Raw genomic sequence first — 14,570 nt, 5'->3', positions numbered from 1 at the left:
TTTTCCCACCTCAACTCTAAGTAAAATTAGTGTCCCAGGGAGATGCTCCATAAATATCCCAGAGCATTGTCTATGTCTTGGCACCCTGGACTGAGTTGGAGTGTGTTGGCTCCAGACTTCAGAGGTGCTGGGCTAAGACGGGGCATGATGAAAGCAGGTGCTGGGATGGAATTCTGAGCTGTCACTGGCATTCATGGTGTCAGGGGACAGTCCTTGCCTCGGGAGGAACACAGAATCAAATTATTGACTTTAAGTTCCAACAGTTCTTATAACTCACAGAGACAGTGTTGTTAGAAGTCAAGGTTTTTGATTTGCCAGAAGAGTATTTTGCAATACAGAAGACTAATACTTAAAGGAAGCTTGGCATGAAGCTGGCACTAGAATTTAGAGAGTAGAAAAATAAGAGAAGACCCAGGCCACCTAGTCTGCAAACCAGATTTTAAAAATAAATAAATAAATAACACCCTGGCCAGGACAGGGAGCTTCTGAGCAGGAAAAGGGTATATAAAAATGTGGAGGGTCCCTGAGAAGGAGCTTTGTGCCCTGCTGGGACACAAGACAGTAGCAGATAGAACTCCTAGATTAGTTGGGGATTCTAAGAGGTAAAGAGATTTTTGCTTGCTTCTGGAGTTTGGGAAGCCCCAGAAAAATGTGTCATGCTACAGTGAAGAGGGGGCATGAGAGATGGGACATGGGGACCCAGGGCAGGGAGGCCCCAGTGACACGCCTGCATTTTCCTAGGCCCCACAAATAGTGGAAATCTAAGTGGAATCCCGCATTAAGACCAGATACCTGACCCACCCCCATGACACACAATCTCCTTCCTATCCCCGGACCTGAAATACACCCAGGGGTGAAGCAGGAACAGAGAAAACACTGCATTTAGCTGAATTTAAACCCCAAATGACTGAGAAGTCGCTATGTTTTTGGCAATCGGGTGGAAATGGGTAATTTATAGAAAACTTAAGTTAGAATTTTTGCCAAGTGATTGGCTTTGGAAACCCTTCCCCAGTCCACAGAGACTGAGGAAGACTGATCTGATGGCAGAGCCCAGGAGGGATGGAGGAAGGAGGCATACAGGGAGATCGGGTTCCCAGGGAAGATGGGGAGGTCGTACAGGAGGCTCCACTCTGCACTTGGGGACCAAATGTTTCCTACCACAGAGAAGAGAACGGAGCAGATGAAAAGGGGAAAATAAAGAGCGAGGTCACCCTGCCCAGGTCCCAAATGCTTCAGGAGATGCTAGGGTTCTGTCACCTGGCCCGTGTCAACTCTGTGCCACTGTCCTTTGCAAGGAAAGGGTGAGCTGTGTTAAAACGTCTGAAGGGCCCTGTCTGGGAGATGCTGTGCAAATCATCATAAGAGCCAGGGCTTCAGCAGCTAGTGCCAGTTTAAGCCAGTGGCCCCATTTCTGCATGACCGAAACCCAAACAAACATGACTCAGAGAGGCAAAAGGGCTTCCTAGCCAAGCGAAAGTCCGCGTGACCTCCTCCAAGCCAAGCAAGAAGCACTAGCCTGGAGCGAAAGGCGCCAGTGCTTGGCCTCTCTGGCAAATTAGCCATCAGACTTCACGGAATATAACTTCCTGCTCCAGGGAGCCCCTCCTGGGGCAGAAGAACAGGACCAGCATGACCCAAAAGATCTCTTCCTTTAAGTCTTTAAATGGTTGCCAGGAAAGGAGCCACAGGAACTTTTTTTTCCCTTGCTTCTCAAACCGAACAAAGGGCAGTCGTATTAATTTGCTTTCCCAGCGGCTCCTGGGTGATCTTTCTTTTCGTGATGTGAGTCCTTTGGCTTTCTCATGAGCCTGAAGGACGGGGGAGACTATGGAGCAGGCAGAGAGGGATGGAGGCAGGATCCCCTCCAGGGATGGAGGTAAAGGGAACTGCGAGGAAGGCCCTTTTGTCAGAGGCTTCTGAAACTGACCGTGGCTGTAGGCACTTGGCTTTCAAGTACAGCTGGTCCCTGACTTACGACGGTTTGACTTAGAGTTTTTCAATTTTATGGTGTTGCGCAAGTGGGACGCGTTTTGTATACAGCGTACTTGGAACTTGGGGTTTGGATCTTTTCCCAGGCGAGCGATGTGCGGGATGATCCTCCCCTGTGATGCTGGGCAACAGCAGAGCTCCCAGTCACCCCGAGGTCACCAGGGTCAAGAACCGATATACTGACAGCCCTTCTGTACCCATATAGCCATTCCAGTGTTCACTTTCAGGACAGTGTTCAACCAGTTACAGGAGATGTTCAACATTTTGTTACAAATGAGGCTTTGTGTGAGACGATTTTGCCCAACCCTAGACTACTGTCAGTGTCCTGAGCACGTCTCAGGTGGGCGAGGCTAAGCCATCATGTAGGTTAGGTGTATTAAATGCACTTTCCACTTAATGATATTTTCAACTGACAGTGGGTTTATTGGGACATAACCCAGTCATAAGTCGAGGAAGATCTGCAGCGTGTACTAGTCAGTGTGCAGTAGCTAACACAATCCTTCTCCACTTTGTTATCCTATTGAAATGCAAGAAATTTCAAAGAAAAGGATCTGGTGCTATCCTATGTCTAATCCAATATTATAGCTCAAACATCACTGCCAAGTTCCAGAGAAGAACCCTAACATTGGGATGATGCCACCAAGCCTAGTCTTTTTGCCAGGCCTCCCTTGGCTCTAGTGCGAACCACAACATTACCCCTTCACCGTACCTCCCAGATTTCTTTCCCTGCCTGGAGCTCAGTGACCATCTACCTTAGTCCGCAACTGAAAAATGAAATGGTAGAGCGTATGGAAGGCTTGATTCCGAGCTCTTTCATTTTCCTCTGCCCTTTCTTTTCAAAAACACTTATTTTATTTATTCTCTCACTCAGCCCCTATAAAAAGAAATCTCCGTTAGCCGCTCACAAATGCCGGCACCCTGATTCAAGGGGATTGGGTTACTGAAGGCTTTGCAGAACAGTTGTGGGACGAAAAGATAGTTGGTAAATTCCAAGGAAATCAAATACCTTTATCTTGAAAAACACAAGCTCACAATTGGGCTTCAAAGGAACATAAATACACCACCAGGCTGTGAAAATCAGGGTCCCCTTTCAAGGATGGAAAAGAGGCCAGTGGTATTGACTCACAAAATCCTTAGAGAGCAGGAGTTTGCTGTCTGGCACAGTGGGAATGAAAGTGGGAGACATCTTAGTGAGAGTGGGGGTGAGGGATGGGTGGGGGTGGAATCGGGGGCTGTTTTCCTCTCTGTCTCTTCTCAGGGGCCCAGCCTGATTATCCCGGTTCTCTGGTTTCTCTGGAGAGAGCCAAGACTGGAAACCCAAATATGGGAGTTTAGATAGTGTCTCGGAGAGATGCTTGCAGTGGAAGCTTCTCCCTAATCAAAGCAGATGGATTGCTGAGAGATGGAGAAACTCCCAGGGGATGCCAGTTAGCAGGATCAGGAACAGAGGCAAATGGTGGCCCAGTGTGTCTGCATTAAAGGAGGTCGGCGACTATAAAGTCTGCAGCCCAGCTTTGTGTGGATCCTGAGCCAAGGGGAAGTCAGTAAAGCATCGATTCAAACGTTTGATGTAATGTTGTCAAGGAGAGAAGGGAATTTTGTAAGTGGAACTCATCACCCATACATACACCCACACATCACCCGTACACAAAGAGTGACCCTCTTTCCTGGTTACTCTGGGTGGGAGGCGAGGTCCCAGGAGTGAATTCAGTCATCAGAGTATGGGGTTGCTGTCTGTAATCCCATCCCTGTAGCAGGAGGAAGCCTAGTTCCAGGGAGAGGCAGTGTGGGGTAGGGGTAAGGACGCAGGCTCGGGCTTCAGTTCGGATCTGGCCCTTGCTGCTGGCCATGGGACCATGGGCAAGTTACCCGACTCCAGGATCTTGGTTTCCTTGTCAGAAAAATGGAGGCAAACATGGTACCAGCTTCACAGGGATTCAATTAAAATGTTTAGCCTGGTCACCTTGCTTCTAGGAAGCAGTCATAAAGGTCAGCTTTATTTTTATAAAGAATATTAGCGGGGCAGTGAGATTTATCTAGATTTCACATCTCAGCTGTGAACATTTGGGCCACTTAACTTTTCCTGAATTCCTGTTTCTTCCACTGGAAAATGCCAACAGTGGGCCTTCTTTAAGGTGTTTTTAATGATAATTGAATGAGATAGCAAATGTTTTTAAAAATGAGGTGCTTGAGCTCGTATTTTGATAAATTGTAAAGCGCCTCCCCCAAGCCTTTGATAAATTGCAAAATTTATCAGATGCCTCTTCCATCCCTCTTCTACGTCGTGTCCATTTGCCTGCTCTTCTTCCATCACTGTCTCGAGACTCTGCTGGGTCTAGTCAATGAATGTCATGAGAGGAGTAAATGGCGCACTTGCTCTTGCCGTCCTCGGCCGTGCAAACCTGACGAGTCACTTCGTATTTTCTGGGAAGGTCATACCGGTCAGCTCACACATGGTCTCGTGAAGTTGCCATTTACAGTAAATAAGTCCAGGGAGATGAGACCATTTAATATATTTGCATGGAAGTAGGTGAATGTGACTCTGAAATAGTGCTCGAAAGTCATTTTGGTCAAAGAATTCATGGGCTTGTCAAGTGTTTTCAGTGTAGAACGCCGCACAGAGCTTCGGCACACAGCGTAGTGCTCAGCTCACGGAAGCTTCTCAAGAAAGATTTGTTGACCAACGTTCAAGAACAAATACGCTCTCCCTTGCTGGGATTGTGGCGCCAGTCTCTTTTCTCTCTGTACCCACCTCCCTGGCTCTTTGGCCTCGGCCTCTTTGCCTCCCAGGCTAGACCTACCCTTTCCTTGTTCAAAAGGAGCATCCCCGCATCTCAGTTGCAAATTTCCACAGCGCTACCGGGAGATATGCAAGGGTAGTAAGGCACGGGAATCCAAAAATGATTACTCTCAGGTCAGAACTGAAGGCAGAGCAGGTGCGTGGAGATTCAGATCTGTTCAGAGGTACTCCCTTTCAGGTTGCCATTCCCCTCTGTAGTTTTAGAGACAAGGAAAGTTGTTAGTTTGTCAACCATAATTTGTATTTGTGGACAAGCTAGGAGCGACACCAGAGTTAGTGTTCAATCAACCAAGAGTTTGCAGGGGGAGTTTCGTTCTGTTTCAGCTGATACGGTCTTATTGCTGGGACATAGCTGAGGCTCTGAGCCTCAAGTGTCAAGAGAGACTCTCAGTCTGAAAGCCATCTGTCTAGGTGGCTTCTGTGGGGTCCAGCTGAAGAAGGGATGGGGGCGGTGATTAGCCAGCCCCCTCCTTGCAGGGGCCGAGGCGGCTGTGAGCGCATCGAGGGCCTGGGGTCAGACTGGAGGGTGTCTGTGCCCGAGGAGAGGCTGTGCGCTGCGGAAGGCATTTGACTTTAGGAGAGTGACTGATGGCAGTGTTAAGTAGAACCGCTGTGCTCTCCTAGCGCTCGCTGCCTGCTCCCACTCCATCTGCTTCTCAACTCTGACTCTGCCAGCAATCTATTCTTGCCTCCACTTTCCAGTAAGTTCCTAAAGGCATGGGTGGCACACAAGCCTCGCTCCTGGGAGGGGAGGCCGCCCAGCCAGGAATCAGCATGCTGGAGCTAACAGCGTGATTAACATGCTGGCCCTGAAACATGAGAAGCTGGGAAAGCAAGAGCTGGGGGTGTTTCAGTGACGCATGCTTTCTACTCGCATCCTGTTAAAACCTCAGCTCCTCCGAGAAGCTTTCCCTGATCTCATCAAACTTATCCTGGCCCCGATCACCTGTCTGTGTATAGCCTTGCACCTGCTGGGGACCCGGTACCGTGGGTCCACGTTGTGGATTAGCCCATGTCAGTGTTCAGTCCACCCTTGGCCGGCCACTCTGCGCAGGCTGGGCCATCTGCCTCTGTGACCAGGCTCCGAGCACCCGACAAGGGCTGTCGCACTTTACTATTATTTCAAACAAAATTTAATTAGGAGTGGATACATTTCACAGTATGGATCCAAAGCTTTTGACAATACAGGCTTCTACATAGGAGACATCTTTATCCTCTTAGTTTCTGTTCATTCTTTCCACAAACATTTATTGGGCTCCGATTATGGGCCAGGCACCATGATTGTGGGGTTACAGAGTTGAATGAGACCTGCATATTTCCCTCAAGGAACTCATAGTCTAGTGGCAAATCCAGAGATAGCAGATCAAACTAAGGTATTATCTGATACAATGTTAGATGGATTCACAGTGCATTATCAGTGAAATACCAAAGCGGTATATCTAACAGAGCTAGGTAAGATCAGAGAAGGCAGCCTGGAGGAAGTGACAATTCAGTGAAGCCTTAAAGGAAAGGTTAAGGTTAGCCCAGTGTGTGTCTGGGGGTTTGGGGTAGGCACCAGGCGGAGGTGCTCACAGGAGTAAAGGTACAGAAAAAAGATAGGGGCAACAATGCTGTGTGCCGGGAACTGCGAAGAGTTACTAGAGATGTGTCGCAGTTAGAGTTTGCATTTTGGGGAGAGCACTCAGGCAAACTTAGTGGACGGTAGAGTTGAGCTATACGGCTGCAAGCAGGAAATCATTTCTGAGGCTGCTGAATAGTCCAACCAAGAGACGGTGGGAGCCTGAATGTGAATGAGGGAAGTGGTAGCAGGGATAGAGAGAAGGGTGAGAAATTGAAAAGTATGTAGGAGGCAAAATCAGCAGGACTTGGTACCAGCCAGTGCAGGAGGGAGAAGCAGGAGACCAAATGCAGGGCAGTGAGGAGACAATGTGCCTTAGAGCAGTCAAAGGCGTTGAGAAGGTTGCAAGAGAGCAATGTCTTTATAAAAATCCAAGAAGGGGGTGTGGTTGGCAATGCCAAGTGCTACAAGAGGTCACTTAAGATCAGGACTAGAAAATTTCCAATAGGTTAGAAACGTAATGTTCATTGGTGACCTTCGTGTGGGTGGTTTTAGTGGTGCAAGACAGAATTGCATGCGGTGATGAGTGAATAGGAAAAACAAAAGTCAGTTCAGATAGAACCACTTTCTTCTTCAGCTACCTTGGGCCTAAAAGCTTTTCCAAGCATCCAAAATTATGTTTGAGGCCTGAGAAAATTTATTAGCTTCAAGATGCAAAAAAGAACCTGCAAAATTAAATTAAGACATGTTTAATTAAATATCTCCAAAATGTAACATTGTTTTGACTTCATTAATTTTTAAATTTAATATTCATAAAAGCTTCATTACATTTAGAAACAATTTTTTTGGTTAAATTTTTCTCATTTTGCAAACATTCCCTGGTATGCACAATGATTGCTGAGAAATCATAGCGAATTATAAATTAACTGTTGCTTGCTACTCAGTCATCTCACAAGCAAAATTTTAAAAATTCGTTTAACATAAGATGTGGGTGCATTTTCTTCTACTTGCTTTTATGTGAGATGGGGCCTCCAAATGTACGCTTTTTAAGGGCTTTAAAATGTCTTTAAATAGTTCTGATATAGACAACTGTTTCAAAAAGCTTGGACAGGGAAGGAAGGAGAGAGAAGAGGTGTTCACTCGACAGAGTTGGAAGGGGAAGGAGGGTTTCTTATTTTCTCTCTGAGAAGGGAGGCATGTGAGTATGTGTGTATGCTGAGAGGGAGTCAGGAGGAAGAAGAGAGTCAGGAGGGTCGGGGTGGTGCTGAGACAGGCAGGGGAAGCAGCTAGAGCCCAAATGGCAGAATTGGCCCCACTGAGGGGGTGTTCCCCTCTGTAGAAACAGGAGGAGAGGTTGAGGCCTTTCAGGGGGATCCTAGTCTTTTTTTTCTGTATCAGGCGGAACCATCCCAAAGTGATCAGAGAGTCTTATAGTACCTTCACAGTCACTTGGGGACTCCGTTTACCTGAACAGGTAGGCATCCTTGGTATCACTGTGGTCACTTCCCCTTCGCTGAGGCCTTCCATCCAGCCTTCTCCACAGCTGGAGTATCTAGTTCATCCATGATACTCAGATGCACATCACAATACCCATGCATCTGTTGCTGGAGCGGGTCCCAGAATACCCCAGCCTCTGTGCGCTCTTCTTTCTCAAGTGTCCTTTGTGGCTGCCCCATTCATGTGGTTCCCGATGTTTCCCATGGTCAAAATCTTTCTGCCCAAATGATCCCAGGTTAGAGGGGCAGGTGTTTAAATGAATCCCAAGCACCTTCCTCCCCACCCCACGCCCCGGAGAGTAGAAATTCTACTCCAAACCCTATATGCCTTCCCTTAGAATTGAGTTTTTAAATATCCCCCTGTTTGGGGCTATTCAATAGAGAGGATCCAAATCTGCACAGCTCTCAAAAGTCAACCATGGGGACCTGCAGGGCACAGTACAGAGCCCCTTTGCTGCATTCACGACGGGAGCCTTGGTAGCAGATGATTAGTGTAGGCCGCCCCTGCGCCGGGCAGGGCTGTTGTCAAAACAAAACAAAAAAGAAACAGACATCACTCGAGCCTTTGTGAGAGGAAACCTGAGGCATCTTGAAATGGCTACGTAGGGCTATTTTTCCAGCTCTCCAAGATGCAGAAATAGGGTCAGATTTCTACTCCTGAACTAAGCTCGTCTTGTAGTGGTGTGTGAGGTTGGCTTTCCCTAATGCTGACATAGCTCCGTGTCCTACTACTGATTACACAGACCCTCAAACGTGTGAGCATTCTGGAATAGCACAGGGCGTAAGCTACCCTCCTGGCATTTTCCTGGATAAAAGATGCTTTTTGACTTACGATTGTGGTCCCTCTTGAATCAGGGTCTCATGGGCTTATGACACTCCCCTAAAGTTTGGGTTTCTCTGATACCAAATAAAGCATCCAGTGACATAGTAAACTCAATGTTTGACACTGGGAAATGAAACAACCATAAAACCCTACAAATATTTACTGAGTATATGCTATCTGCCAGGTATCATGCTCAGTGGTGAGGATACAACTGGAAACTGCCGGACGTCAAGGAACTTCATGATGTACATTGCTTCTAAAAATACTAATCTGCAAATGAATTTTAGGTCTGGCTGGAAAAGAATCACCTGTGAAATGTATTTTCAAATGCAGATTCCTAGGCCCCACCTCCAGAGATAGGGATTCAAGAGGTCTGGTATAAGGACAAGGAATCTGTATTTTGAACAAGCTTCCCACATAGTTCTGATGGCAACCACTGGTCCGGAGGGACAAAAAAAGTTCTGTCATAATAAGTATTTGAGTAACCTATTGACACAGATACATAAATGGAATTTTTTCTATCCATAGCTTGGTTGAAACAACTGCCTTATATCCAGGAAACCCAGTATTGTAAAGATTGACTAAATTTTTTATGAAACATCTAAAATTTATAGGTATTTTGGTATTATCATGTCTCTGGAGACTAAGTCAAATTTTCACTGACCTTTTCTTAAAAAAAATAAATAAAATTATTTATTTGGGAGAGAGAGAGAAAGAAAGTGAGCAGGGGAGGGGCAGAGGGCGAGAGGGAAAGAATCCCCAGCAGACTCTGTGCTGAGTGCAGAACCTGACGCTGGGCTCGATCTCACTACCCTGAGATCACAACCTGAGCCGAAAGCAAGAGTCGGATGCTTAACTGACTGTGCCACCCAGGTACCCCTGACCTTTTTCTTAAAATGACTCTCACCTCCCACCCCCAGAGGGCCTTTTGGAGGCTTCTCGCTGGTCTCCTCCTTTTGCAACTGGATCCTACTTCCCCTTTTCTACTCCAGCTCTGCCACACTTTTTTTTTTTTCCAAAAGAATAATTATATCTCCTGCAAGGAAGATGTGTGTAAATCATCTACAAGACTCAAGTTCTGGTTGGTTAAATGACTTTCAGCATTTTGGTAGAATGATTATGTCTTGTAGCCCTCTTACGTTACTTTGTGTTTGTTCTCACTTTCTTACAGGACTGGGGATGGAGAATATTGGTGGAATCTTTGTGGTTCTTATTTGTGGCTTAATCGTGGCCATTTTTATGGCTATGTTGGAGTTTTTATGGACTCTCCGACACTCGGAAGCTACTGAGGTAAACTGTCAAATGGGTACGACCTGTAGTGTTGGCAGATGGGTTCACACACCTACAAGTCATTTCAGACAAAACCTGTGAGATCCCATAAGAGGGTGGGGCACCCACGGGACAGTGTGGCGGAAAGAATCCCAGTCCCATGGGCAAGAGATCTGGGATAAAGCTTCATCACTTACTAATTATGCAGCCACAGAAAGTGCGCTTAGCCCCTGAGCTTTGGATTCTTTTCCACAACAGCCCAGCCGATAAATACATGATGGGCGTTTTACACACAATGAATTCTTATACAACTATAATTTAAGAGGCAGTGTGGCAAAGAAAAACAGGCCAAAGTACCAGGCTTCCAGTGAAAGCGAAGACTGGTTCTTCCGTCTTCAGTATGTTTTCGCCTTACCGGTAAAGACGTTTAGAGATATCCCAATTCACATAAGACCAATAAGTACATCATCCTTCTCAGGGATTTTGAATCCATTTAATTCCTGAACCTGTGGCTTAGAAACTGGGTTAATATAAATTTCGCACAGACTGAGAAGTCTGAATAGAAGGAAGAAGACTTTATCCCATTCTGTCTCCATTCTACCTCAGAGAAGGGGCACCAATCCTTACATGCTGATGGCATTATTCAGTTTTTAAAGTACGTTAGCTTCTCTCTCAGTCTCTCAACTCTCGGTCATCGTAAGTCTCCTCCTTTAATTGATGCTGGAGAAACAGGGGTGTACGTGCGCCCCTCCACGTGTCGAGTCCAGCCTCAGGTGGGGCCTTAATACAGCATTGCCTTCTGGTCTTTTTTTTTTTTTTTAATATTTTTATTTATTTATTTGAGAGAGAGAGAGCATGAGAGGGGGGAGGGTCAGAGGGAGAAGCAGACTCCCTGCCGAGCAGGGAGCCCGATGCGGGACTCGATCCCGGGACTCCAGGATCATGACCTGAGCCGAAGGCAGTCGCCCAACCAACTGAGCCACCCAGGCGTCCCACTGCCTTCTGGTCTTTTTTTTTTTTTTAATATTTTTATTTATTTATTTGAGAGAGAGAATGAGAGAGAGAGAGCATGAGAGGGGGGAGGGTCAGAGGAAGCCGAGCAGGGAGCCCGATGTGGGACCCGATCCTGGGACCCTGGGATCATGACCTGAGCCGAAGGCAGTCGCTTAACCGACTGAGCCACCTAGGCGTCCCGCTGCCTTCTGGTCTTTTTACTTTTCCGTGCTCAGACTCTTTCCCATACCCACTGGGACTTCCAAACCATCACGCACTCCTCATATTCCTTTGCCCCTTCATGCATAAAGGTTAATTTTACCTCCCCCCCCCCCCCCCCCCACGAAATCAGGAGTGGCTAGCCCCAAATTAAAACCCCCGTGAAAACTTTACCTACAGCTAAGGCCGCCCCTGCAGCCACAGCAGGTGCCCCTGGGCATCACTCTGTCTCTGCCCTCATCCCACTTGCCTTGGCTACTCTAGGATTTTCCTTTTTTTTCCCCTTTATGTTTGCTTCCTGCTCTCTCCCCAAAATCTAAAATTATGCTCAAGTTTATCCTCTATTTTATTTTATTTTATTTTTAAAGATTTTATTTATTTATTCATGAGAGACAGAGAGAGAGAGAGAGGCAGAGGGAGAAGCAGGCTCCCAAGGAGCAGGGAGCCCGATGCGGGACTCGATCCCAGGACCCTGGGATCATGACCTGAGCCGAAGGCAGACGCTTAACCATCTGAGCCACCCAGGCGCCCTATCCTCTATTTTAAAATAATAGTAGTATTGGGGTGCTTGGGTGGCTCAGTAGGTTAGGCATCTGAATCTTGATCTCAGCTCAGGTCTTGATCTCAGGGTCGTGAGTTCAAGCCCTGCATTGGGCTCCACGCAGGGCTTTAGCAAAAAGCCACAAAATAATAGCAGTGTTCCTATTGCTCTTGCACTATCCTTCTCCTCCTCCAAACCAAGGGGATCCGGCTGTCTCCATTTCCTGACCTCCCATCCAGTCCTCAATGCAGGGCAGTCTGGCTCCTCCCTACCCCTGCACTGAAAGGTCATTGCTGAGGGGTCTAACCCCTCCCAATGGACAAAACCAAAGAGAACCCAATGGGCCTTATTGGACCTCAGTGTGCCCTCCACGAAGTGGACAGTTCCTTCCAGAAGCTCTCTCCTCCCTTGCCTTGCCTGACACCAAGCTTTCTTGGTTCCCCTCCTACCTCTCCCTCCAGCTTTACTGGCTTTCTCCCTTTGTCCACTCCTAAAACAGCGGTGCTACTTACTTACTCTATACGACTCAGTTCAGGTGTTCCTTTCCCTATGAAACCTTCCCCAGTTCTCCTGCCTTCTTCCCTGGACAAGAGGAGTTGATAATTTCTCCTCTTTTCCAACACCATTGCAACCTGGGCATCAACCACCTATACATTGTGTTGCAGTTATTTTTGTATCAGCCTCCTTGCCAAACATTGCACTGCCTAAAAGTCAGGACTGTGTCCACTATCTCTGTATTTCCGTGCAAAGCACAGTGCTTGATACATAGTTGACAGCCAATAAATGTATGTCTTGTCACGTGTAATAGATTAGGCAGGTGCTCTTGTTTTAGCAGTTACAGTTATTACTGCAAGCACAGAGATGTTAAGGGACTTGCCCAGAGTCTCTGATATTTAGTAACAGGTCTCAATTTAGTAAGTCTAAATGGGCCATATCCCATTAGGTGATACTACTTCTCTGCAGCCACTTCAAGTAGAGGATCTGTGCCCATTTGGTTATTCTCAAGAGCTTAAGCACCTTGATGTACCTTGAAAAATTCAGTGAGGACTTCGAAGAGCTAAAGTGAAGAGTAAAGGCTCCATTAGCTATTTGGCTCTGGTAGAACAACTGTTCCATTGATAGAACTCAAAGACTGGAAGAAAGACCATGAAAGAGCAGGTTTCAAACCTAAAAAGCTTGGAAAGTTCCAAATTTTTTATAAATTTGTTGCAAAGTACACTTGGTGACAAAACATGCACGGGTCCGAGGCTAACGTTAATGTTTATGGTCTTTATCCCACTCAGTGTAAAGGTCCATACGTTTTGCTACGGAAATGCTAATGTGGTCTTTTCCAGTTTTATTGATAATCGACATATATTACGGTGTAAGTTTAAGGCATACAAGATAATGGTCTGATTTACCGATGTTGTGAAATGATCACCACGGTAGGTTCAGCTAGCATCTATCATCTCATACAGATACAAGAAAAAGAAAAAGGAAAGAAGGAAAAAAGGAAAACCAATTTTCTCCTTGGGATGAGAACTCTCAGGACTTACTCTCTTAACAACTTCTAATGTGCTTGAATATAGGGTCTGCCCCAGACCCCACTGGGTGTGATTACACAGTATACTTCATGTCTGTTGTATTACCTCTCTAAAATTGAAAATAGTCTGAAACATGGCTGGACCCAGGGGTTTCTTTTCAGGAGACTGTGGACCAGTAGGGGCGGCGGTTGCTGTCGCTTTTGTTGTTACAGTATTATCTCGAGCTATAACCAGTTGACCCAAAGAGTGAGAGTCTTTAGCCTGAGAACAGAATGTTCATGGAGACATTGCTTTTTCAAGTACTTGAAAGACTGACCTGCAGAAGAGGGCCTATTTATTTAGTAGGCTTCACGTTACAACTTTAACTGGGATGGATGGAAAATTTCAGGGAGACGAATTGTGACGTGTGTAGAAGGAATCACCGTTACATGGGCTCTCTCCCAACATGGTGAGGACATGGTCTTTGGAGGTGTCCAGACAAAGACCGGATGACCAGATGGCAGGGCTGTTGAACACTATGGTATGGAGGGCCTTCAAATGCTAAGTGGGAGGTGGAATGAGAGGATGGATTGAAAGGTCCTCCCAATATCTCCATACCTACGATGATATGATTCGGAGACCCTTCCCCCCAGCCCCCACTGGAACAGATACGCAAGGGACGTGCCAGGGACCCGCAGGGGGTGGTTCTGAGAGGTTGTTGGGCTGTGACCTCCTCCTTCCCCCCAGGTGTCCGTCTGCCAGGAGATGGTGACCGAGCTGCGCAGCATCATCCTGTGTCAGGACAGTGTCCACCCCCACCGGCGGCGCGCCGGGGTGCCTCCGCCCCGGCCCCCCATTCCCGAGGAGCGCCGGCCACGGGGCACGGCGACGCTCAGCAACGGCAAGCTGTGCGGGGCCGGGGAGCCCGACCAGCTGGCGCAGAGACTGGCCCAGGAGGCCGCCCTGGTGGCCCGCGGCTGCACACACATCCGCGTCTGTCCGGAGTGCCGCAGGTTCCAGGGCCTGCGGGCGCGGCCGTCTCCCGCCCGCAGCGAGGAGAGCCTGGAGTGGGAGAAGACCACCAACAGCAGCGAGCCCGAGTAGCCTGGGGGGCGCCGGACACGTGCAGGCCCGGTGGGGACGCGGGAGGGCCGGCCGGGGGTGGGGGGGGGGGGCGCTGCGCTCCGCGGGGAGCCGAGACTTGTACAGCGTCCATGCTTCTCGCCGGAGCCTGGATCCAGGAACTTGACCGAAAGAGCGCAGAGCCTGCCACCCCGGCCAGAGCCAGCCCCCAGGGCCAGGAGCTGGGGCCACCCAGAGACGTTGCACCCCAGCGGCGAGGGGACGCCCTCCCTGCCAACCAAAAGGACCCATCTTCTC

The 14,570-nt window shown here is 47.8% G+C and overlaps 1 protein-coding gene across 1 annotated transcript in view; it reads left to right on the top strand.

Moving 5' to 3' along the window:
* GRIK4 (glutamate ionotropic receptor kainate type subunit 4) overlaps positions 1-14,324 on the top strand; it is a 290,617-nt gene extending 276,293 nt beyond the window's left edge. The window contains exons 18-19 of the mRNA XM_021696357.1: positions 9,838-9,956; positions 13,938-14,324. Of these exons, the coding sequence (XP_021552032.1) occupies positions 9,838-9,956; positions 13,938-14,294 (476 nt within the window). The 3' untranslated portion in view covers positions 14,295-14,324. The remainder of the gene's footprint in view (positions 1-9,837; positions 9,957-13,937) is intronic.
* Positions 14,325-14,570: the final 246 nt, after the last annotated feature.

This window comes from Neomonachus schauinslandi, chromosome 11 (assembly GCF_002201575.2).
Source record: "Neomonachus schauinslandi chromosome 11, ASM220157v2, whole genome shotgun sequence".
In the NCBI taxonomy this organism is placed as follows: domain Eukaryota; kingdom Metazoa; phylum Chordata; class Mammalia; order Carnivora; family Phocidae; genus Neomonachus; species Neomonachus schauinslandi.
Note: the sequence above shows the minus strand (reverse complement) of the source record. Positions and strands in the feature narration are given on the sequence as shown.